Below are 21,754 nucleotides of genomic sequence, written 5' to 3'. Positions count from 1 at the left end.
ACTGATCGTGCTTAATGCAACGTGAATCCTATGGATTTTCGCTTCGTCGTTAATACGCGTTGAGGAGATTTGCTTTATATTATTACTCGTAATAGACTTTTGCAAATGATTTACATTTCAAGCACAGTAAGAATCTTCCCCACTTTTTAATATCCTTTACGCCGTCATAATACTTGTAGTAACGATATTCTAAGCAGAACCTTAAGCACACGCGGTAGTAGTAAACACAATTAAGATCACGAATGATTTGTGTATGCATTGAAAATTCGAATATTCTTACATCTCTGAAGATAGAATGGGGAGGGGGGGTGCAATATGTACGAAATGCATTTCATAACGGACGGGCAGCAAGAGAGAAAGAGGGAGGAAGAGAGAAGAAGGCGATTTGACGTACTTTCTTGATATTACGAGGACATTGTTAAAGATAAAACTAGTGGTTCCAGCATAGCATCCTTCATTAGAAATTCTTTGGTTTTGCTGTTCTATACCGTAGAAATGACAGTAGCGATTTAAGGTAATATTCGTAATGTGTATTACTAACTCCACGGAATATCGGCATACATGAAATCCTGACACACTGATTACTGCATGTGCCTATGTGTGGATCTCACTGTCGTCGGCATAGCCTTCTTGTACACTGTGGTCGATCTAACAATAAAGCTGAAGTACGAAACATCTATGGCAGGTTCAATTGATGCAAATTTAAACGCGCAGGAAAGCAGTATCTTTTGTAAAACTTTACTCGTAACTCTGTAAATGTCGTAGCTGGAAACTCGCAAATATTTTTTTTCCTCATTTTAGCGTTTTTAAAAACATTTACATCATTTTTCTTAATTGGACTGAATATGCATTGACAACAGCACGACACGGATGCTCGATCGTAAACGTGGAATGTTGTGACAGATCTGACCGCTCGTAATATAATGGTTGTTAACCAAGGTTCGTTGATCTCCTCTTAAAATTAACGTCTTTATCTTAATGAATTTAATTAAGATTAATTCAAGGGAAGATCATAGAGCCTTATATGAAAGATTTATGTATAAATAAGTTAATGTACAGAAATGCCGTGATGATTAAACAAATTGATTAAAGTGATGATTGAAGAACGGATAACTGATATTGTATTAATATTCTATTATTGTATCTAACGTACGTCATAATAAAATAAATATTATTATATTTTCTATCTGGCTTTCTTATTGTTTTACAAATTATTTTTCTGTATCGAAATTGAAATGTTCTCTAATGATGAACGCGCCATACACGGTGATACGAAGTTTTAGTATGTATTATATGTTGATTTTAATTTTTTACCCTTTTTTTTTGCATGTTGATATATGTTTCCAGGCGACTTTTAAGATAAATTTGTACTTATGCTCTGTATGCGAATGACGAGACTGTTGTGAATGAAAGTACGACAGATTTGTAATGAAATCGCGTTTGGAATTATTTTATCGGTTTTTGCGGGAAAGAAAGAAAATACTTTGAAGATATAACTTGTGGAAAATTAAACAAAATATGACAATTGCACTATCGTGCAGAATTAGATGAACACGAATTAATCTTTCTATTCTACACATAACTGTTCAAAAGGCAGTGCGGATTGCTTTAAACGTAAGCGCGATTTCTAATACACACAGATATTTTGTAATGTCAGTGACGTAATATCTTTCTTAAACATATGTACTGCATGTATGCGGGTTGAGCGGCGTTGCAGTTGGAGTATCGTTATCGAATTGTTATAACATGTTATACAGACGCATTGATTCATACGATGTCATGTATCATAATAAAAATCATTTAATGGACAAGTTACATTATTTTCATAAATGATCTAATGTTCAACATAAGGCGACACGTCGCGCGCTATCGTTTAGTTTTAGGTAATAACAATTACGATAGCAAGATGACGTGAATGAAATCATCACGATACGTTACATCACTTGTATGTAACTCTACAAACAAGTATTATGACATTTGTACTTTGCGCATGTTTTGTTACTTATACATCGTTACCTGTACAACATCTATATATATATATATATATATATATATAAGGAAATTTTATATATATATATATATATATAATTTCCTTAAAAATTCCATCGGTAAATGCAACGACGATTGTTCTTTTCATGCGGAGGTGTACTTTAATTACCTGTAACAATAAGTTTTGCAGGGGAGACGCGAGTTCTGGAATGTTTCAGAGTACAGAATAAAATACGTGAACACACAATTGAAAAGTTCGGACTTTCGGCAATTGACTAGTCTTCTTTTCCTTTCCCGTTGGATGGTACAACGTGAATTTCACTGTAATCTCGCGCGATATCGATGTACTGAAATATAAACGATGCATATTAGCGATATATGAAAATGTGTACATTGAAAGTCACAACATTTTTAAAACATTTTACCTTTCTCGGAACGAGGAATTCCAAAATCTGTAGTATTATATAACACAGTGATACCACGAGCAGGTAGGCCAATACGCCACTTCGTATCTGATTTGTCAATTGCTGTCCTAGATTCTTCTTGGCTTCATGTTTCACCAAATTATACACTATCTCGGTACGTTTGGTAATGTTGAACCAATTGTAGAACAAGCCTATTCTCCTGTGTGCTTCAAACGGACATCTGACGTTACCCATTTTGTAGTCTGCTATGGCTGTTTCCAAACCTTCTATTAACGCAGGTACAGTGGGCTCCACGAGATAAATTAGATCCGCTGGCAAGACTTCTGGGATCCCACCAACCTTCGTCGACACTACCTGCAAACTGTAAAATAATATGCATGCTTGTTCTATTTATTTGCATTATCCAGGACAGAAAAAGAAATATTAGTAAAAGAATAAGATAAAGCGTCAGAAAATTGAAGAGATATAAGTGAATAATTTTCCAAAGTTTTAGCGAGAGAAGAGGGATGAAGGTACTATGTCGCAATTTACCCGCAAGAAGCCGCCTCTACAATAGCCATACAGTAAGCTTCTGTAAGACTCGTGTTTAGAAAGATGTGACCCTTATTCAGGACATGTCTAACTTGCGAGTGCTCTAAGCTGCCCAGCAAGGTAACTCGGTGTTGTAACAAGTTTCTTTCCCGCACTTCCTCTATAAGCCATCTCTTTGGACCGTCTCCACCGATTAAGAATTGTACATTCTTATGGCGCGAACAAATCTCAGGTATTATATGGGCTAGGAGGTCGACACCCTTTCTGTACACTAGTCGCGATACTATTACTATGGTAACTGAAATAGACAATTATATCGCGATAACTACAGTGATTCGTAAGTATAATGTAACGGAGAAATTCTCAGATCTACAAGACTCACTAAAATCGTTGCTCCGTTTACTGATATCAGGCGTGAATAATGTGGTATCGACGGCATTTGGAATAACCGAGACTTTCTCTTCTTGCACCTTTGCTCGCAATACCGTATTTTCCTTCCCGATGTGAGACACGCATATGCAATGATCGCAATCAACCAATGATATCTCGAGAAATTTGTTTGTCAGAATAGCAGAGGCATCAGCGAAGCCAAAAAGAGAATGATCTGTGAACACTGTCTACAAATCATAACGTTAGTTGAGGCATGCAATGTGAGTCACATGAAGTTATATACATATATACACTAAATAACTAAACCTTACTTTCAGTCCCATTAATCTACCAATCAACATTCCCTCGTGCGCTAAAGCAGAGAATGCTGAATGGCCGTGTATTATCTGTATGTCTTCTCTTATGAATATGTATCTAATGAGTGGTAGAGAGCACACCATCGTTGGGAGTACACACTGATTGTAGAATACTTTTACAGGGATATAATACACCTTAAATAAAACAGATACGAGAAGAAGATCTGAGCCATCGAGCAATCCGTTGCAGATAACTGAGAAGTGAACAGTAATCAGAGAAACGTACTTTTAAACCATTTGTCATGTACCTTACTCCTACTCTGTCTTCATAGGAGTGTGTGAGTATCACCACTTTATGTCCGTGCTCCAGCAGGCATTGAGACAAATTGAAAATATGCTCCTCTACGCCTCCCATGTTTGGATAAAAGAAATCCGAGACCATGCTACAAAAATGTATTGCACGGTTACTATTGATATCGTCTCAGCAGAAGTTAAATACATAAGATATTAGTAAACAGTGTAAGACTGAGGATTACGAACCAAATCTTGTGTTTTACACCGTTCATCTTCACACCCACACATGACTCATACTGCTTAACGCGACGCTTGCTGAATTGCAATATCGTCGGTGAAGCCTGTGTCGCGTGCAAAGTCATTTGCAGGATCTGTCACATTGTTACTGTATCAGACTAATGGAGCATCAGAGAGTGTCGAGCGTCCAAGGCTGGATGAAACAAATAACACATCTCCTCAATATTGAGTTCCGTCAATATTACGCACTATTAGAACTTTTTTATAGGAGATTCACCTATATCATGTACAAGAATGTTCCATTTTTCCTCAAGATGCTTTGTACTCATAGCTCTTGATAGTTTTCACTCCTCGATCATCCGATCTTCGAGCGGTACGCTTCTGACATCTGTGTTGGATGAAGATCGTTTCGGCCAATGACTTTTAGGGACTCACTCTATCGAATTCCTAGAATCAAGTATTCTGTGTGAGAGAGAGAGAGAAAGAGAGAGGACATGATCGCCTGCATATGGGGATTATCGACGTAATCGTACTCGAGTTTACTATAAATCGATAATTTCATTTGCGATGGAGATACGAGCAGTCTTTCACAGAGCGCGCCGCCGTCGGCGCTGTTCTCTTCATCCTTTGTTCGTATGAACGCAATTACTGGCTGGTCGTGTAAATTTGAAGGCTTTCTCACATTTATTCATAGTAATTGCGTGTTACTTATCGCTATTAGCACGTTAGAGATCGCCACGTATAAGGTCATCGCGCAGCGCGGAGGAATAGCGGTTTCGATCGATATATGGCCAAATGTCGGCGAATTAAACACTCGCTGCTCGCGCGTAATCTTATCTCTCGTATTCTACATTCCACGCTGTCACGCAACGTATGATTTATACACGCGACATATGCGATCACACTGTTATTACGCGCAATCTCGACACGCAAACATACCAACATTCATTGGCGATTTCCTCCTCTTCGTCTTCCGCGACGAGTAACAAAATCGAGTGGGATTCAACACGACCGGTTATTCCGAGCACGATAGAGGCGCGTCTCTCCCACTGCAAACGCGACGTATTCCTCCCTTCTCTTTTTCCCTGCTATCCTCGGAACTGTCGCTTACCTATTGTCACGCACCTCCGGCTTGACGCGTCACGTAACCTGGCTCACTCACGGGGTCGCGGTCTCTCTTTGTCGCCGAATAAACGGAAGAACAGCGCACTTTTTTTGTCGTCCGACCAAGCTCCGTGACAGCGTTGGAAAAGTTTGGTAGCTCGGTAGACCTCGCCGAGAGGAATTATCAGCGGAAAATACACTGCGATTGCAGGCTGCATTTTTCGCTTATCTTCCCCCCGAACAACGAAGTAGAAGACCTTCGCTCAGCTCGACTACTCTGCACGATTCAGCCTTTCGAGACGGCATCGAAAGAGACTCACAAAGTTTTCGAGATGGGCGCCGAAAACAAGGTATGTATGTGAAAACGCCGGCTTATCGTTGTCCATTATTTCGTCTGAAATTCGTGTCAAAAGAGAGAGCGTGCAAACGGACGTTTCTTTTTTATCACATGTTGCGACACCAGTAGATGCTCATTAATCGTTTCACGGAAAACGAGGAAATGCGGCGCTCGCTCAACGTCCTTGACGTCCCCCGGACAGATTTAATCAGCTCATTCTCATAGCCACGAGTGTTTGTCACTTATTCTTGTCGACATTCACGATAAACGTTTCTCTTGAGAGACCTTTGGATTCTTTCCTTGAGATTCCTGCCGTTCTCGAGTTTACATCTCGCACTTGTTTGTGCCGAGATATAAAGGGAGACGGAAGGGTGTTTTTTTATCGCAAATTCCCCGATAAAATATATTTATAATTTTCTATGCGGAGTTACCTACCTTGTTGTTTCGAATAGCAACGATATCTTGCCTCGAGCTTTGTTGAACTATCTTTCCGTTGGAACGCAAGGACTGCCCAAGTGCAATAAACACTTTGTTTTTCACCGTTGCAAAAAATGTTTATCACGCTTGTGATCAAGTAAGAAACGCGGCAAAGAACGGCGTATCGCGTGCGCACAAAGGTTCTCAATGTGACTCACAATGGGACTGTTTATCGGTCCGTTTGCTCCTGCGAGACAATTTTTTCCTTAAAAATTATAATACTCTTACATAGTGAACTTTATATTCAATTCATACGATATTGTTAATACGAGAAGCGAAAATTCATTTCAATAATATTTAACGTTCGAAATGCTGTTTGAGATTCACTGGATAGTGACGAGAGTCGAGCTGCAACATGTCGGGCTGCAACATGCTTTTCCCTTTAATGTCGGGCTGCAACATGCTTTTCCCTTTAAATTGTAGATGACGTTGCGGTCGTCACCATATAAGTATGACTTTTGGTACGGAATCCATTCTTTTAGAAAATATATCGCTCCACCTTCGTGATTATTACGAACCCGATTTCACCCGTTTCGTCAATCGCAACAAGAGAGTGGAACAAAGATTCATTATATAGCCGATTTAGACAGGCATATCACAGCATCTTTTCTTGCCTTTGTTACGTTCGTCACATTACATACTGTTATCGTGAACGTGATTATTTAAATGATTCATTAATACTCGGTGAGAAAGTTGTTTTAAGAAAGAGAGGGATATTTTGTTGCATGACAATTTATATAAATTAATTGTAATCAATATCTTTTTTATGGGGTAGATGTCCGAGAGAAATCCTGAAATGAGAGAAACAGCAGCGCGAATCTGTCGGGATTATTTATATGGTGTTTGGAAACACATAACCGCACAGAATATTATTCTTAAACGTGTCAGGTTTGTGAGAGTCTTGTGTACGATATAATAATATACAGCAACAATATTCTAGTAGAACGTTATTAAAATGGTAAAATTTAAATAATTATTTTCAGTGGTGGTCTAAGTAATTGGCTGTACAACGTTGAGCTTCCTGAAGGAACAACTCCAGTTCGAGGGGAACCACGTCAAGTTCTGTTACGTCTGTATGGACAAGTGCATGGAGAGAGAGCCTTGGAAGGGCTTATCACAGAATCTGTTATCTTCACTTTGCTCTCTGAGAGAAAGCTAGGTCCTAAATTACACGGTGTTTTTCCTGGCGGCCGTATCGAAGAATACATACCAGCACGGCCCTTGCTCACCAAGGAATTAGCAGATCCAACATTGAGTCTGATGATAGCTGAGAAACTAGGACAGATACACATGATGCAGATACCAATCAGCAAAGAGCCTACGTGGTTGTGGGATACAATGAATAAATGGCTCAACTCAGCGACCGATATCCTCGAGAATACCGAAGACATGGACGTCCGGTACTCGGACAACGTCAGTGCCATAAAATGTATAGACTTGGAGCACGAGATCAAGTGGTTCAAGTAAGCGAGAGAGTAGCGATAATCCGCCGACTGAACTCACGAGCTGAAGGCGATCACGATCAATCTAATATATTTTCAGGTCGCTTGTGTTGCAACACAAACAGCCGGTTGTATTCTGTCACAACGACATGCAAGAAGGCAACATACTCATACGCGAAAATACGCGTAAGCCTGAAATAGTAGTTATTGACTTTGAATATTGTTCCTACAACTATCGAGGATTTGATATCGCTAATCATTTCGCCGAATGGCAGTACGACTATACGGTGCCAGATTATCCTTTCTTTCGCGAACGTCTCACCGCCGGTCCCACAAAGGAGCAAAAGGTAAGTTTGAATCGAAAACAATATCTGGAAAGTGAAGTAATCTCGGTAAGATGTTCTCATGATTATAAGTTCAGTATGTTTCATCCGGTGTTATCATGTCTCATGAATTTTTTTTTGTGAATTATTAAAGCACTGATAATCTAAAGATCGCAAATAAATACCACTTAAAGATAGATAGGCGTCGCCAATAAAGTGACGTATAATGAAATTGATAAGGGAAATTGTAGCGAAAAATTAAAAGCACTTGTTATCAAAACAGATCTTTCTGTTAGTTAGGGAAGAATTTATTGTGTTCGATTACATGATAATTTATCATATTTATATCAGATATTCACTACATGTTTATATCTAATTTGGGAGTGATTTGTCTATGAGAAAAGAAAAAAAAACATTGCGCATTTTATATCTCTATAGAGACGCAGTGCGCAAACTGTTGCTTTGGTCAAGGTAGTACAATTTTTTTTTTTTTTTATTACGTGACGAGGTAGCCTTCCGCCGTAAATATGTTACTCTGTACTGTGCCAGTCCCTGCACAGTAAGTTAGGCGTCAGCTTGGCGTGTGCTGCGTGTGTATATATTAGTTTCACAGGACTGCAATCCATCAAGACAAGGCTGATGCCTGCAATGAAAAAAATGGACAGGATGTGATATTGTGAAGGATTCCGATTGGGTGCGCTACATTTGTGGAACCAGAGTGGAACCGGTTCTACCATCTCTTGGGAACACCAAATCCACATCCGCTCATCCACAGTACTTGTACACGCCCTCACAATTCATAATCTGCATATCTCTACAAACGTGTCTCTCTGCAGTAACGATTAAAAGCGTGTTCGTCCTCGATTTGAGCACTTTAATCGGCGCGATTTTAATCGGCGTAATTCTGCGATCTGTAATTGATAAACCACTAAGTAGTTTATCTTGTTAACAGCAATAAAACGCTACATTTCTGTTAGGGATCTAGAATTGTCAAGTGAATAGGAAATATCTATCTTCTAATTGCACATACAGTATAAATAATTCGTATGATCATACGATTATTAAAATACCTGATTATTTTTCTAAAAAAAAAAAAATAATAGCAATATACACATTCCATATATTTTTCATATGTATAATAGTAATATTATATTATTTATATCAACGTTAAGTAATGTGTAATGCATCATGAATTAGCCCTTGTGTACCCTTTCCAGATGCTTGATGTTTATATCTCATTTATTAGTAGCTAAAGTTCTGTGTATGTCTGCCGATCTTATAATTAATATTTACTTTGGTTACTGAATAGTTGCCAAATAAATTTATCTTAATTTTAATACGAGTCGATGAAAGAAACATTTTAACGATTATTAAATTCTTTATTTTACGTAATGTTTTACAAAGTGGATTTTTTTAACAGCTCGACTTCATAAGAGCCTACCTGAGGACATTGGGGAAAGAAGGAGCTGCGGAGGAGGAACGTATCATGATGGAAGTGAAGATATTTTCACTAGCTAGTCACTTATTCTGGGGGCTCTGGAGCATCGTGAATGCTAAAATTTCGCAAATTCCGTTTGGATATTGGGTGCGTGTATACCGATTAGATCTGCATATTTAGGTCGCTGTTCTGTACTGTGTCATTATCTTACAGTCTCTGTTTCAACGTCATCTGCTTCAATTTTTTAGGATTACGCTGTCTCTAGATTAAAAAGCTACATGTACTTAAAGGAGAAAATGCTTACCTCTGAGTCACCAGTATCGGATGGCAGCCTTAAGAGAAAGTCTAGCGATATAGATTGAGAGCACAAGATTGAACAGAAGAAGACGCAGCTTATATGTTTTGCTACATAAAAGTAGGTAGCCCTATTTGCCAGTAAATCGATGGGATCGTTAAGCTTTGTCAAGCAGCGAGATTTATCAGGATACGATCAGTCATTATTTCTTCCAACATCGTGAGATAATGTGTTCCGCTGTTTTTATAAGTGCACAGCTTATTTCGAAAGGATGAAATATTCACTAAACGCCTGTTGGGAAGTAATTGCGTTTTATTGAACGGAATTATTGCTTGAGTACGATGTGGCAGAGTAAATGAACGAACAGAGTAAACAAGAGTAAATGGAAGATCAATCATGTGATATAGAATAAGCACGTTAAACGCATGAATCTCCGTTTACTGTCTTAACTGCGCATTCGTTGAGTCTTAATGTTAACAGAAGAAGAGCGAGATACGTAATCTTTTTTTGTAATTTTCGTAATATATTTATAAACAATAGAGAAATGCCGATAACTTGATAAAGTAGGAAGAAATTAGGAAGAAAAACGAAAAGGCTGTTACCTAGTGTACAAAATTACGTAAATCATAAGAAAGTCCGCAATATGTCTGTAGCGTATTACTTTATCCCTCTTTTTTTAGTATGTTAACTTTTATATATTCGTTATACGGCTGTCTGAAACTTCATTGTCAACAACACTACGTCTGTTCGATTTTGCACGTTAAATCGTTTGTTACAAACGTGCAGTAATAGTGAATGGATTCTTTGTAACGCAAAGTCGGCGCGGTACTTATTGTAATGCGTCAATTTTACTCGGGGTTGACATAGTTAAGTACTATCATTAAGAATAGGTACTTAATATTGTGTAAAGGAGAGCAGCACCAAATATTTAGAATGACCGATATCTACGAACGCAATAAATAAAACGCACCAAAAACTGAAAATGGACTATTCATTTATACACATTCATAAATAAAACGTTCAGTTTTCGTTCTTCCTCTTCGGTTTCTTGTTTGTAGTTATTCGTAAAAATTTTCACAGCTCCTTTTTTTAGTTAGAAAAAAAGGATTACGGAAGATATCAATAAACATCTACAGTAAGAAATAATCTTTTTTTATATTCATCGACGACACGTTAAGAAATTGATTTTATAATTATGAATGTTGCGTACGTGTGTAGTGTGCAGATGTGTGTACATGAATCAGCGCTGCGCTGATACGACAAATAAGTCAGAAATGGCTGAAGAAATTCTTCAAAGAGTAAGAATTTCGGAGGCTCTGGACTCCAGCAGTTTCTCCATTGAACTAACATCCTTACACCACCCATCGAGACGTTGCACCATTCCTGCGATTTGGCTGCGATCTAACACGCGTGGTTGTACCCATGTCATGTTAACGGTACCCGCCACTTGATCTATAGCACCTCGTACAAGATCCTGGGCAAGAGCTTTCATCACCAACAGCTCCACTTCGCCGAGAGGTAGGCGCGTCTCCTGAGAAATCTCTGTGAACGTCAGTTGTCTGGAACGAAGAGTATTATTAGGGAATATCTAAATAATTAAGAACAGTATATTGCGAAATATATGCGATTTCTCGCTTCTGACGACAACAAGGATAATGAGGACGTAGAGGAGCCTTGATACTCAAATAATCTAATTTAAACACAACCTCACAAAAAGCCAATTGCAATACTTGGATCGTTTTGGATTGTATGAATGAAGAACTCGGTTAAAATTCAATCATATGTACCGATTGTTGGCTTGCCGTTTGAAAGTCATTTCCATGAGGCATAGCAAGGAAATCTTCTGCCTCAATTTCAATTCTTGTGCAGCCAGGTCGGCAACTTTGCTCCACTGTGGTTTTAATCTTTCCAAAGCGACAATGTCACCGGCATTGAATGCCTGTAGCAAATCAACAAGCCAACTGTTTGATGTACCCCTCAATGATTCCAAGACCGGATGTGCCAATAATTCTCCAAGATTATAAACACCCTCGCCTAGGAGCGCTGCGAGACCGAGAAAGAAGGCGTGTTGCTCTTGCTCTTGTCTGCTCAAGCTATTCAGCTCAATGCAGCCGAGATATCTGAGCAATAAAAGATATAGATGTGAGATGCGACTTAATAATCCTCATTCATATTCTTCGTCACAATATGAATGACATGAAACTACCTCAATGCTGTACGGTAATATTCTGCATGTTTGCCTTGTAATCTGTACAGTCGACTGGCTAGAAGATAGAAACGCCCGTGAACTGTTGTAATGCCATCGGCGTTATCTAGCATAGCCTCTACCTCCTCTATGATCTTCTTCGCTTGCTCTTGATTATTCAGCTTATCCAATAAAATTTGCCCCTTGAGAACCTTACAGAGTGCCACAGCTTCATTGTTACTTTGGACTTTAGCCTCAGTTTTTTCTAAGAATTTAATCGCTTCCTGCTTGTCTTGAAACTGTTGTATTACATGCGCTAGTATCTCCACCAATGATAATGGATTTATTCTGTAGATAAAAATATGGTAAAAGTATTAATATTAAAATATATATATAGCAACAAAAATAATAAAACAAACAAGTTATAGAACAATGACAATACAGGAACATCCCATATAAGGTGATATTTTTATTTAAATGTAAAACAGTTACAAACAACAATACTCACTTGTTTTCGAAGGTCGACAGAAAATTAACGTACAATTGCACGAGATTATCTGTCTGCTGGAGTGCTGGATGTTTCACAAACGTCTCCAATTTGAGTGTCAGCTGATGCCAAAGCCTGCAAGTCACCGGGAGAGACGATCGGGTAACAAACATATGTTGATTATTTTTCCAACGTGAGATTTCACTCTACGAAATACACGTGTATAATCGAATTACCTTTTGCTGTAAAGCTCCTCGAGCTGCAGCCATTCCGCGGCCAGCTCCTTGTCGGGAACATTTTGCTTCGAGCTGAGAAAGATGTTCACATCCTTCGCTGCCACGGACGCCGCCATATTTGATGATACTCGATAACATGAGCGAGTGCTAGTCTCCCGTGGGTTACCTTTTGGTCCACGGCGCACACAGTCATAAGATAGGAGTCGCGGTTTTTGCAAATAATTACTAGACCCATTCGATTTTTCACACATGCGTATGAAGACCAATTGAGACATTGTAAGAATAATAATAGAGTGGAAAATATAAAAGTGCAAATATTTTCCTCGAGTTTTTTTCTCGTGTCAGATTTGTGTAAAAAAGTGCAAAATAGCAGGGGGAAAATGTAACATGTATTTCTTCTCGGCACGTTGCATGGACAAAAATATAATCACGTTTATAAATAAAAGATAACATTTACAGGATAACGAGTGGTCCGAAGTCCGTGTTTGAAACTATGAGCGAACTTTTTACCGTGCAAGGACAACGATTGTTTCCTCTTATGATTATGCGCTTCCTTAGCAACCGGGAGGTTTGATATTGTCTTATAATGAACGTTACATTTTATAGATAGAACATACATGTTTTGTACACGACACTCTAAACTGTACAATAACGCAATTGTAACGTAGAAACAAAGTCTGCCAGTTTCAACCGTCACAGTTTAATCGACGATCAACTCAACGGAGTTGACCAATCGCACTGATCGGTTCAGCTAATTGCCAATGCGATTGGCTTAATTCCGTCGAGAGTTAATCGTCGACTAGATTTAAACCGTGACGGTAGAAACGGGCACTAGAGTATAATTTTAACGTTCCTTATATTGGGAAAGTTGCGCGTAACATACACGCGAAATCGAATGCATCAACGAAGAACACACTTTTCCTTCATTTCTACACTCATCCCGCTAGCGCTGAATCTAACGAACGATTGACATCGAAATCTTACAGTCGCGACCGTACAATATTACTCTTCCCGATCAAAGGCCGTTCGGCTTTTACATCGACGTTCGACACGAAGAACAAGATTTACGACGGAGAGAGGGCGTCGACCCCGGGCAGTATTTTGCCCTCCAGGAGCTCCAAACTTGCGCCACCGCCGGTGCTCACATGGCTCACTTGGTCTTCGGTTTTCCACTTGGCCGCGCACGTTGCCGTATCTCCGCCTCCGATTATAGTGATGGTTCCTCGGGTTGTAGCCTCGACCACGTTGTCCATCAGACTCTTGGTGCCTTGGCTGAAATTCTCAAACTCGAACACACCCGCTGGGCCGTTCCATACTATGACTTTTGCTCTCTTAATCGGCTCTGTGTGTTGAGATATTAATCACGATTACACTATTGATACGTATATCTTGAAGAGCGTATGTTCAGTGAAAACGACTTACCGGCAAATAAGTCTCTTGATCGCGGACCGACATCGAGACCCATCCAATCATCGGGTATACCGCTTTCGACGTCGGCGCTCCCCACCGCCGCATTTTCCGCGAATTTGTCCGCAGTCACAAAATCTATCGGCAAATGGATTTGCACGTTGTTCTTCTTCGCTTTATCCAACAAGTCGTTCACAATCTTAGCACCTTCCTCGTCGAACAGAGAACTTCCAATCTGAAGTGACGCAAATGAAAAATATTTAATCTTTAATATCACACTCTATATTTACTTTTTCTTTGTTATATATATATTCTATATTACCTTCATGTTTTTGGATATTTTCAAAAACGTATAAGCCATACCGCCACCGATGATCATTTCGTTCACCTTGTCCAGCAAATTGTTAATCAATTGAATCTTGTCAGCGATCTTGGCGCCTCCGAGTATAGCCAGGAATGGTCTTTCTGGGTTATCTAGAGCTTTAGCAAAGTATTCAAGTTCTTTTTTGAGGAGGAAACCACTAGCTCTTGTCTCGAATCCATCTCCCATCATGGAACTGTGAGCACGATGAGCAGTTCCGAAAGCATCATTTATATACACATCTCCTAGTTTCCTCAGGGATGCCCTAAATTCTGCAACTTTATCTTTGTCAGCTTTAATCTAAAATAAATTACTCTATTGACGTTAACATATTCATGTTTGACATTAAACTAAAAAAACTTGAATTTATGAAGATAATTCAGTGTGCAATTCAGTATGCTAACAATTTAATGCATACCTTACTTCCATCAGGACCTACTCCTTTGCCTTCCTCTTCGACATGGAATCTCAAGTTTTCTAACAAAATAATAGTACCACATGCTGGATTGGCACAAGTAGCTTCCACCTCGGGTCCAACGCAATCGTTTAAGAACAAAATTTCTTTTCCTAGTAACGTTTTCAGTTCCTCAGCCACAGGTTTTAACGTATATTTCTCATCCCTCTTTCCGTCAGGACGGCCCAAGTGAGACATTAAAACAATAGACTTAGCCTTCTTGTCAATAGCATATTTCACTGTGTCTAACGCAGCAACAATTCTTTGATTGTTTGTTATCTTCCCTTCTTTCAATGGTACATTAAAATCAACTCTGGAAATCATTAGATGCATAAAAATCTCAAGTATACAAAATAACTCCATGATGTTACAATTGTAATTTAACTACTATGCTCGACATGTTAAAACATATTAGTCATATTTCTTATATTTCATGAGCTTTTCATCAGAAAATACATACCGTATTAGCACTCTCTTATCCGTCAAATCTACCTTATCAATGCTGAGCTTGTTGAGTGCCATAACCACAGTGTTTATCCTTGTAGTTTTGTTTACAACGATATTTTGAAAGAACAAGGAAATACTATCGATTACGAGGAATCTTGTTAACCTTCTATTAGCAGAGTGAGTAACGTATTTACGTAGCCCACTATTACTTGGAAGAAGCAAGCGCAAGAACTTGAAATCACGACAAGTCGGCAGCCCAAAGTCAAAGTAAGGTCGACGAACGTGGCGACCTCCTGTAATTATCTGCAATATACGATGAATTTGATCGAATTGAAACGAAATCATTATTGTTATCTTAGAAGAGACAGACATTTGTAAAGGATTCTAGCTGAAATTTTGTTAAAAATAGATAAAATTTAATGGGTTGCGATTTTCATAAAAATAATGATAAAGAGATAATAGAGTGAAACCTATAGTATTTGTAAATATATTTACGAATATACGATTTATTGAATTCCGTTAAAACGTTACAATACAAATATAAACCGAAATTTATCAAATGTCAAAATTTTCGGTAAAGTTTATTGACTTGTGTCACGTGAAAAATTTACACCCAAGTGGCGTTTAGTTCTTTGAAAGCATAAACTTGCCTTTTTCATTTGCATCTTGCAGATTGCGATGTGATTTCTTTTACGGAGTCATTGTTGAAAATAGCCGTTCAATTTTTATCGTTCAGAGAATACGAATAAATCAGTATGACATTTTCAAAAGAAATAATAAAAAGAAAACTAAGCGTTCTTTCTTTAAAATGTATTTATTGCATTCTTAATATAAAAAATTTCTCGATATAAATTTATCTAAAAGATGAGGTTTAAAATGTAATAGCGTCATTTTTCATTTAACTCTGTCTATTTCGATAAAAAACGAAGCAATATCATTATTTTAATATATTTAAAAATTAAAAATTTTAGGCTAAAATGCTTTTCGAATCATTTTATTATTGTCATTTTTACGAAAGTCACAGTCCATCTAATTTTGCGTATTTTTCATGATAAAATAAAAACATGCCTAACTTGTAGTCGACTCGTATTATTTACTTGAACGCAGAGATACGTCTAACTTATCGTTGAGTTGTACCACGTTATTTCGTTGAACACAGAGCCGCTCGTGTATAGCGGAGACTTTGGAACCAATTTTCAATAACTTTAGCCAAAATTCAAATCCCATTTAGCCGAGACTCGAACCAATTTCTCAACGGGATTAATCATGCTACCGCTAGATGGCGTTAGATCGGCGTAGCCGTTGGATTTTCGTGCAGTACCGCTAAAATGGCGCCAGGCAGTTTGTTAGTCAATTTTTATCGGGTTTGTAATGAATCGGCTATTAGTTTAAAATATCGTCTCTGCTTTCGTTCATTGAAGATAAAACTCATATTTCAAATTATGTAAACATCGTTTGGGTGTGATCCCTTTTATACGAGCAAATTTCATCCCAAATTTTAGTATTCGACGGATTAGCATTTACATTCGTATAACGCCATAATGATTAAACTTTATATTCGTAAATATATGTCTTGAAATTAAGATTTTAACCTGCAAAATGCTCCTTAAACCATCTCATTATTATTATTATTGCAAAAGTTACAGTAAGTTTACAGTCGTCAAAAGTTAATTTTAATTTTTCGATTAATTTTACCAATTTAACTGAATTTTAACTGAAGACTCTCCTTAAAATACATTTCCCCTCTTACATTCGAAATCGACTAAACGTTTCTATGGTGCCGCAAAAATGGCGACTAGATCGATTGCGCTCATTAGCTTGTATTACGAAAATTTTAACCGTTGCAATTATTCGGCACCATCAGGATGAAAACAAGCGACTTTGAATCTCCGCAAGTAATATCTTCGAGAATTAGCGCCAGTTCCTCGAAGATGAAACTCGGCGGAATTGGGCGGCCTCGTAAAGTCGGCTGCGAACGTAACCTCGCATCGGCGCTTCTTCAGCAAAGACAAGCTTTTCGCATCATTCAGAACGACATCGATGTCACGCCCAAGCCATTGGTTCATCCAGCATTCAGCGTTATCGAAGAGAACCAGGTCACCGCGTTGGAGACCCTCGGGATTTTTCAGACAGGAAGCAGCATCCAGTTGATATCTCCGTCTGATCTGAGTGGGCTTAGAGCCAGCTCTTCTATTCTCTTCAAGTCTTCAATGCCGTCCGACGACATGCAGTTGGAGAGCCTACTTACTACTCAGGTGTGCGAGATCTTGCAAGAAGAGGAAGATGCTGCACCACCACCGTTCTTTGTAGCTAGGTAATGCTTTTGATAAAAGTAGTAAGTAATATTTAATTAAAAGATGATTTTATTTGTAACAATAATCATACACCCAATAATTATAATTATAGTTTTAAAGGATTGGAAAAACTGAGTTTTTAATTTTTCAGTTTTTTTCCACCGATAAATTGAAAAAAAAATGTTTTTCAATTTTTCAGTGGATTTTTTTCGATTTCTTTCAGAAGAAAAATTGAAGAAAATAATTTTTTTTCAGCTATAATTATAATTGTTTAATCAGTAGATATTAAAGTTCCTATCTCTTGTAAAATAATAAAGTTGAAAAATGTAAAATTTGCAACAACACTGAATTTTTAATAATGGTGAAATTAATATTTTTAATTATGCCTTCGTAGAGATGATTCGGTGATATTACACGAGCGGCCGGAAACTGTGACGATCACCCTGAAGGAAACGCAGACATTCTTCATCTTCGAGATGCCGCAGCTGACCGGGGATTTGCCAACACCAGAAGGACAGGCGATTAAACGGGAAAATGAATATTACGAGTATGTGACGGTAGGACCTGGCTCTAATCGGAAATTGATAGACGCCGAGACGCAAACGATACACGTGCTGACGAAATCACGCGGCACCTACTTGGGAGTGAGACCTAGGAAAAATCAAGGAATGTTCGTTAACAATTGGGTGATACACGACACTTACGCAGCGCCGGAACTGATGACAGAGAAAGATGGACGTCTGATGGTGCACTCGAAGGAATCGATGCGTCGGATGCGAGAAACACAAGTAAGAAAACATTCGATTCGATTTTTGAAAGTGAATCACGATCAATATTGAAAGAACGTAATTTCCTTTCTCTCTTTACTGTGTATTGACAATCCGACTTATTTATTTATTCCATCCAAAATTAAATTGAAAATCATTTCTTGGGTGCTAAAGATTAATATATAAAAATTAGAAAATATATTTCCTATATATTATGAAATGTGTGTAACAAATGAAGGAATTTTAATTAAAAATTGCTACAAATTAGTCAAAATAATTCGATCTTCATATAAAAATACGATTTCCATGAATATTTCTACGGTAGGAGTTGCGATACAAGCTTCCCGAGCCTGAAGTAACTCCCGACCTGAGCCTCGAAGAACAATTATCCCACATATGCCGGAACACTCGTTTCCTGGACGCAGCGCGCGTGATGGAGCGCCTGATCGCGAACAACGTGTTCCTGGCGGTGCAGAAACGCTTTACCGGTGTGACCGTACGCGATCCCTACGCTTTAGACCTCTGCTTCGATTACCGGCTGGACCTGTTGTGGATGCATGTGTGTGACGAGGCTCGCTGCCGTCCGGTCGCGTCGTTCCGCTGGAGTCCGGCTAACGCGAGTGTCCTCGCTGTCGGCTACGGTGCGGCGCAGGCCTACAAGCGAAACGGCCTGGTGCTGATTTGGTCCGCCAAAAATCCGAGCCACCCCGCTCGCCGGTACGCATTCGACAGTCCGGTGTCCGACATCAACTGGAGCATAAGTCGACCGAATCTCCTGGCGATCGGTTTTTACGACGGTAACGTCAAGGTCATCGACGTTAGCGCTAAGGACGTCAATGTGATCAGACAGAGTCAGAGGGAGACGTCGCCATCTTGTTCGCCGCATTGGCAGGTGGGAAATGAAGAAGACGTTCTTTTTAGCTGGACTGGATCAAACATACACACTGAAGCGATTCTCCTGAATTAATGTCAGTTAAAAAGAACAGACCAATGGCTACGACACTTTGTTATATTACCTTTATACGTGTTGCGTTCCTCAGGTGCAATGGTGGAGCGGCGACGAGCAGTTCGACTACCAAGAGCAGATCTACACGAGCGATCAAGACGGCCGGGTGTATTGCTACCGTTCCGGTGAAGACTTCCTCGCCACGGAGATTATGCGGTTGTACCGCATGGAGGGTAAATTAATGGGAGTGAGCAGGATCCATCACTGCGTGACTCGCAATGTGCCCATCAGCCGGCAGCCAGGTGCCTTGGTTTTACGAAGACACCCCAGCATCAGTAACATCTACCTCGTGGGTTCGGACGAGGGTTGCATCTACCGATGCTCCACCACCTACCTGCGCCAACACATAGACAGCTTCTCGGCGCACGACGGCCCGGTTTACTCCCTCGAGTTCTCACCGTTCTGTCAGAAACTCTTCCTCACCTGCGGCGCCGACTGGTGCACCAGGATCTGGGCGGAAGGTCTTACCGAGCCGCTTATTACACTCTCGACGACGATGGCGTGCGTGCGAAGTGCACAATGGAGTCCCACGTGCTCCACCGTTATCGCCAATGTGGCCAGCGATCAGATCTGCATCTGGGACATACGCAGGAAGACCTACAGCCCGGTGTCCGTGACGATCTCCAGCAACAGTGCCAGACTGGTCGCCGCTGACTTCACAACGAACGGCAATCAGCTGGTGGTCGCCGACATCGAGGGTGCGGTTTACATTTACAACCTGGAGGGCATGCCGTTCCCTCCGTACGACCAGAACAAGGTACTGATCGAGTCCATTCACAAGGCGATGCTGACCAAGCCGGAGTTGCTCAGGAAACTGAAGAAGCTAGGCCCACCCTTCTGATCGTCTGATCTCTCGTTGCAACAATGGGGTAAGTGTCGGCAAATATTCCCAAACTAGCGGGTGAAAGTACTTTACCCGATCGCTCTTACGTATGAAATGAGAAAACGGATAGCTATTTAACAATTACGTCGCACTAAATTTGCCTATTTTTTAGCCTTCCCTCCCTGCATCACAAAAATATGTGTCTCCTCCCAATATTCGCCGGCAATCAGATAAAATAAAACTATCTTCTTTTAAAATATAAATAATTTCCAGGCGTACAATATCAAATTAACTACTTTATTTTGACTAAGTAAAAGTTGTGTTTTTAATCAAACTAGCATTTTTAATCAAATTAGCATTTTGATTATTAATACAAAACTATGTCAGAACTTGAGAATTTCCACCAAATGTAGTCACGAATGCAAAGTGAATAATCATCCAATATTTACAAATTAATATGACCTTTACTCCCTCTCCCTTCCCCTTTCATAGACCGCAGGCTAATAGATCTCTTTCTCCCTTTCGCAATGTGACGTAATTGTTGAATATTGCCCCATAGGCACTGGAGAATAAGCAAAAAAATCGACTCTGAAAATAAGCAAGGCAGCCCGATGTGCTCTCCTCGGAGCTTTCTTATCGACCGCGGGACGATAAAAGCCCGACACGTGGGGACCCCTCTCGGTCTGGTAAACACGATGGCCCCACGGGGCCTCATCGCGACGAGAGAGAGAGAGAAAGAGAGCAAAGTGAGTGTTCAGACTCGCCGCAGGGTCTCCGCCGGCGGCGGGGCCCGCTCGCGCCGGTCGGGGCCCAGAGCGAAAGAGTCTTCCGGTGTGCGGGGATGAGAGAGGGGCCTCACTCTGCCTGCCCCGTGCTATCTCTCTCCTTCTCTCTCTCTCCCTCCTTCCTTCTGCCCCCCTCCTGCTCTTTCTTTCTCTTTTTCTCTCTCTCTGTTGCCGCCGCTCGCGGGCACGAACCGCGCTACCGCCGTCAGCGGGCAGTCTCTTATTACGCCCGCGCTCAACTACGCGAACTAAGTACTCTTCTTAGGCGGACCGCTCTCGATGATAACGCGGATCGCGTGGACTATCAGCAGATTATTATACGCGCGGAGTACAATCGATCGCCAAGTAACGAAATCGCGCGTCGTCGAGTAAGAGCGTAAGAGAACAAGAAAAAAGAGGAAGAGAGAGAGAGAGAGAGAGAGAGAGACAGACAGACAGACGAGGTCGAACGATTCTGTGAGCCGCGTCAATGATAACGCGAACTATCTCGGAAAAGCCACGACGGATTTGGCGTGCGAAGGAGGTCGAGGATAACGCGGATGACGGCTCGGGGGCCGAAAGATGATGTGGAGTTCGCGTAGAGTGAGCACAATGCGATTTCCGAATAGGAATGACACCGCTAACGAGATCGGCGCGCGCGAGCATCGTCGAGCAAGGAGAGCTGAGTAGTTTCCTTCCCCAGTCCTTCAAGCCAGCGATGGATAACGTCGGGACTGCCACGGAGGAGTAACCGTCGAGAAAGTTGACTTGTGGTAAACGGTAGGGAAGATCGGACGATTTTCCGAACTGCGCGCGCGCGCGCGCAAGAGAGAGACGTGGTACGCGCGACTGTCAGAGTTTCGACGAAGTGATCGCCGTACTTCGGTAGGGATAACGCGGGATCACTAATCATCGTTGCGTGAGACACGGTAGACAAGAAAAGCA

At 40.3% G+C, this 21,754-nt stretch overlaps 5 protein-coding genes across 9 annotated transcripts; 2 read left to right on the top strand and 3 right to left on the bottom strand.

The window, feature by feature from the left end:
* Positions 1-1,782: 1,782 nt before the first annotated feature.
* On the bottom strand, positions 1,783-6,434 carry LOC106744110 (N-acetylglucosaminyl-phosphatidylinositol biosynthetic protein). Of its 4 annotated transcripts, none has more exons than XM_014618561.1 (9): positions 6,039-6,434; positions 4,440-4,609; positions 4,172-4,355; positions 3,918-4,074; positions 3,647-3,826; positions 3,328-3,562; positions 2,946-3,243; positions 2,415-2,775; positions 1,783-2,336 (listed from the first exon to the last, which is right to left on the bottom strand). In XM_014618561.1, the coding sequence occupies exons 3-9, from the start codon at positions 4,285-4,287 to the stop codon at positions 2,265-2,267; spliced, it is 1,419 nt and encodes a 472-aa protein (XP_014474047.1). In that variant the 5' UTR covers positions 4,288-4,355; positions 4,440-4,609; positions 6,039-6,434; the 3' UTR covers positions 1,783-2,264. The 4 variants fall into 4 exon arrangements, with proteins under 4 accessions (XP_014474047.1, XP_014474046.1, XP_014474044.1 ...); XM_014618560.1 differs by lacking the exon at positions 6,039-6,434 and adding an exon at positions 5,274-5,360; XM_014618558.1 differs by lacking the exon at positions 6,039-6,434 and adding an exon at positions 5,102-5,188.
* Positions 5,280-10,561, top strand: LOC106744112 (choline/ethanolamine kinase). Of its 2 annotated transcripts, none has more exons than XM_014618564.1 (6): positions 5,280-5,616; positions 6,856-6,968; positions 7,064-7,543; positions 7,623-7,869; positions 9,266-9,430; positions 9,532-10,561. In XM_014618564.1, the coding sequence occupies exons 1-6, from the start codon at positions 5,599-5,601 to the stop codon at positions 9,643-9,645; spliced, it is 1,137 nt and encodes a 378-aa protein (XP_014474050.1). In that variant the 5' UTR covers positions 5,280-5,598; the 3' UTR covers positions 9,646-10,561. The 2 variants fall into 2 exon arrangements, with proteins under 2 accessions (XP_014474050.1, XP_014474051.1); XM_014618565.1 differs by lacking the exon at positions 5,280-5,616 and adding an exon at positions 6,546-6,764.
* A 148-nt stretch (positions 10,562-10,709) lies between these two features.
* LOC106744111 (26S proteasome non-ATPase regulatory subunit 13) lies at positions 10,710-12,602 on the bottom strand. The gene is made up of 5 exons (XM_014618563.1): positions 12,487-12,602; positions 12,272-12,385; positions 11,785-12,111; positions 11,366-11,698; positions 10,710-11,137 (listed from the first exon to the last, which is right to left on the bottom strand). The coding sequence occupies exons 1-5, from the start codon at positions 12,600-12,602 to the stop codon at positions 10,870-10,872; spliced, it is 1,158 nt and encodes a 385-aa protein (XP_014474049.1). The 3' UTR covers positions 10,710-10,869.
* Positions 12,603-12,855: 253 nt separating this feature from the next.
* LOC106744109 (phosphoglycerate kinase) lies at positions 12,856-15,441 on the bottom strand. The gene is made up of 5 exons (XM_014618557.1): positions 15,169-15,441; positions 14,673-15,021; positions 14,216-14,554; positions 13,909-14,128; positions 12,856-13,828 (listed from the first exon to the last, which is right to left on the bottom strand). Exons 1-5 carry the CDS (start codon positions 15,228-15,230, stop codon positions 13,551-13,553), a joined length of 1,248 nt encoding a protein of 415 aa, XP_014474043.1. The 5' UTR covers positions 15,231-15,441; the 3' UTR covers positions 12,856-13,550.
* A 1,579-nt stretch (positions 15,442-17,020) lies between these two features.
* LOC106744090 (WD repeat-containing protein 78) lies at positions 17,021-20,434 on the top strand. The gene is made up of 4 exons (XM_014618520.1): positions 17,021-17,469; positions 17,844-18,237; positions 18,542-19,108; positions 19,257-20,434. The coding sequence occupies exons 1-4, from the start codon at positions 17,021-17,023 to the stop codon at positions 20,061-20,063; spliced, it is 2,217 nt and encodes a 738-aa protein (XP_014474006.1). The 3' UTR covers positions 20,064-20,434.
* Positions 20,435-21,754: the final 1,320 nt, after the last annotated feature.

Source organism: Dinoponera quadriceps, unplaced genomic scaffold, assembly GCF_001313825.1.
Source record: "Dinoponera quadriceps isolate SergipeBrazil2010 unplaced genomic scaffold, ASM131382v1 scaffold1290, whole genome shotgun sequence".
NCBI lineage: Eukaryota > Metazoa > Arthropoda > Insecta > Hymenoptera > Formicidae > Dinoponera > Dinoponera quadriceps.
Note: the sequence above shows the minus strand (reverse complement) of the source record. Positions and strands in the feature narration are given on the sequence as shown.

Bases quoted from the DNA above. Each gene is read 5' to 3' on its own strand.
- LOC106744110 (XM_014618561.1), bottom strand. From the start codon at position 4,287: ATGACTTTGCACGCGACACAGGCTTCACCGACGATATTGCAATTCAGC. The intron at 3,244-3,327 runs GTGAGTCTTGTA...TGTCTATTTCAG, and splicing joins TAAACGGAGCAACGATTTTA to TTACCATAGTAATAGTATCG. The intron at 2,776-2,945 runs GTAAATTGCGAC...ATTATTTTACAG, and splicing joins GTAGAGGCGGCTTCTTGCGG to TTTGCAGGTAGTGTCGACGA.
- LOC106744112 (XM_014618564.1), top strand. The intron at 6,969-7,063 runs GTTTGTGAGAGT...AATTATTTTCAG, and splicing joins ATTATTCTTAAACGTGTCAG to TGGTGGTCTAAGTAATTGGC. The intron at 7,544-7,622 runs GTAAGCGAGAGA...ATATATTTTCAG, and splicing joins CACGAGATCAAGTGGTTCAA to GTCGCTTGTGTTGCAACACA.
- LOC106744111 (XM_014618563.1), bottom strand. From the start codon at position 12,602: ATGGCGGCGTCCGTGGCAGCGAAGGATGTGAACATCTTTCTCAGCTCG. The intron at 12,386-12,486 runs GTAATTCGATTA...GGTGACTTGCAG, and splicing joins GAGGAGCTTTACAGCAAAAG to GCTTTGGCATCAGCTGACAC. The intron at 11,138-11,365 runs GTACATATGATT...TCTTCGTTCCAG, and splicing joins AAACGGCAAGCCAACAATCG to ACAACTGACGTTCACAGAGA.
- LOC106744109 (XM_014618557.1), bottom strand. From the start codon at position 15,230: ATGGCACTCAACAAGCTCAGCATTGATAAGGTAGATTTGACGGATAAG. The intron at 15,022-15,168 runs GTATGTATTTTC...AATGATTTCCAG, and splicing joins GATAAGAGAGTGCTAATACG to AGTTGATTTTAATGTACCAT. The intron at 14,129-14,215 runs GTAATATAGAAT...GCGTCACTTCAG, and splicing joins AAATATCCAAAAACATGAAG to ATTGGAAGTTCTCTGTTCGA.
- LOC106744090 (XM_014618520.1), top strand. From the start codon at position 17,021: ATGAAAACAAGCGACTTTGAATCTCCGCAAGTAATATCTTCGAGAATT. The intron at 17,470-17,843 runs GTAATGCTTTTG...ATGCCTTCGTAG, and splicing joins CCACCGTTCTTTGTAGCTAG to AGATGATTCGGTGATATTAC. The intron at 19,109-19,256 runs GTGGGAAATGAA...TGCGTTCCTCAG, and splicing joins CTTGTTCGCCGCATTGGCAG to GTGCAATGGTGGAGCGGCGA.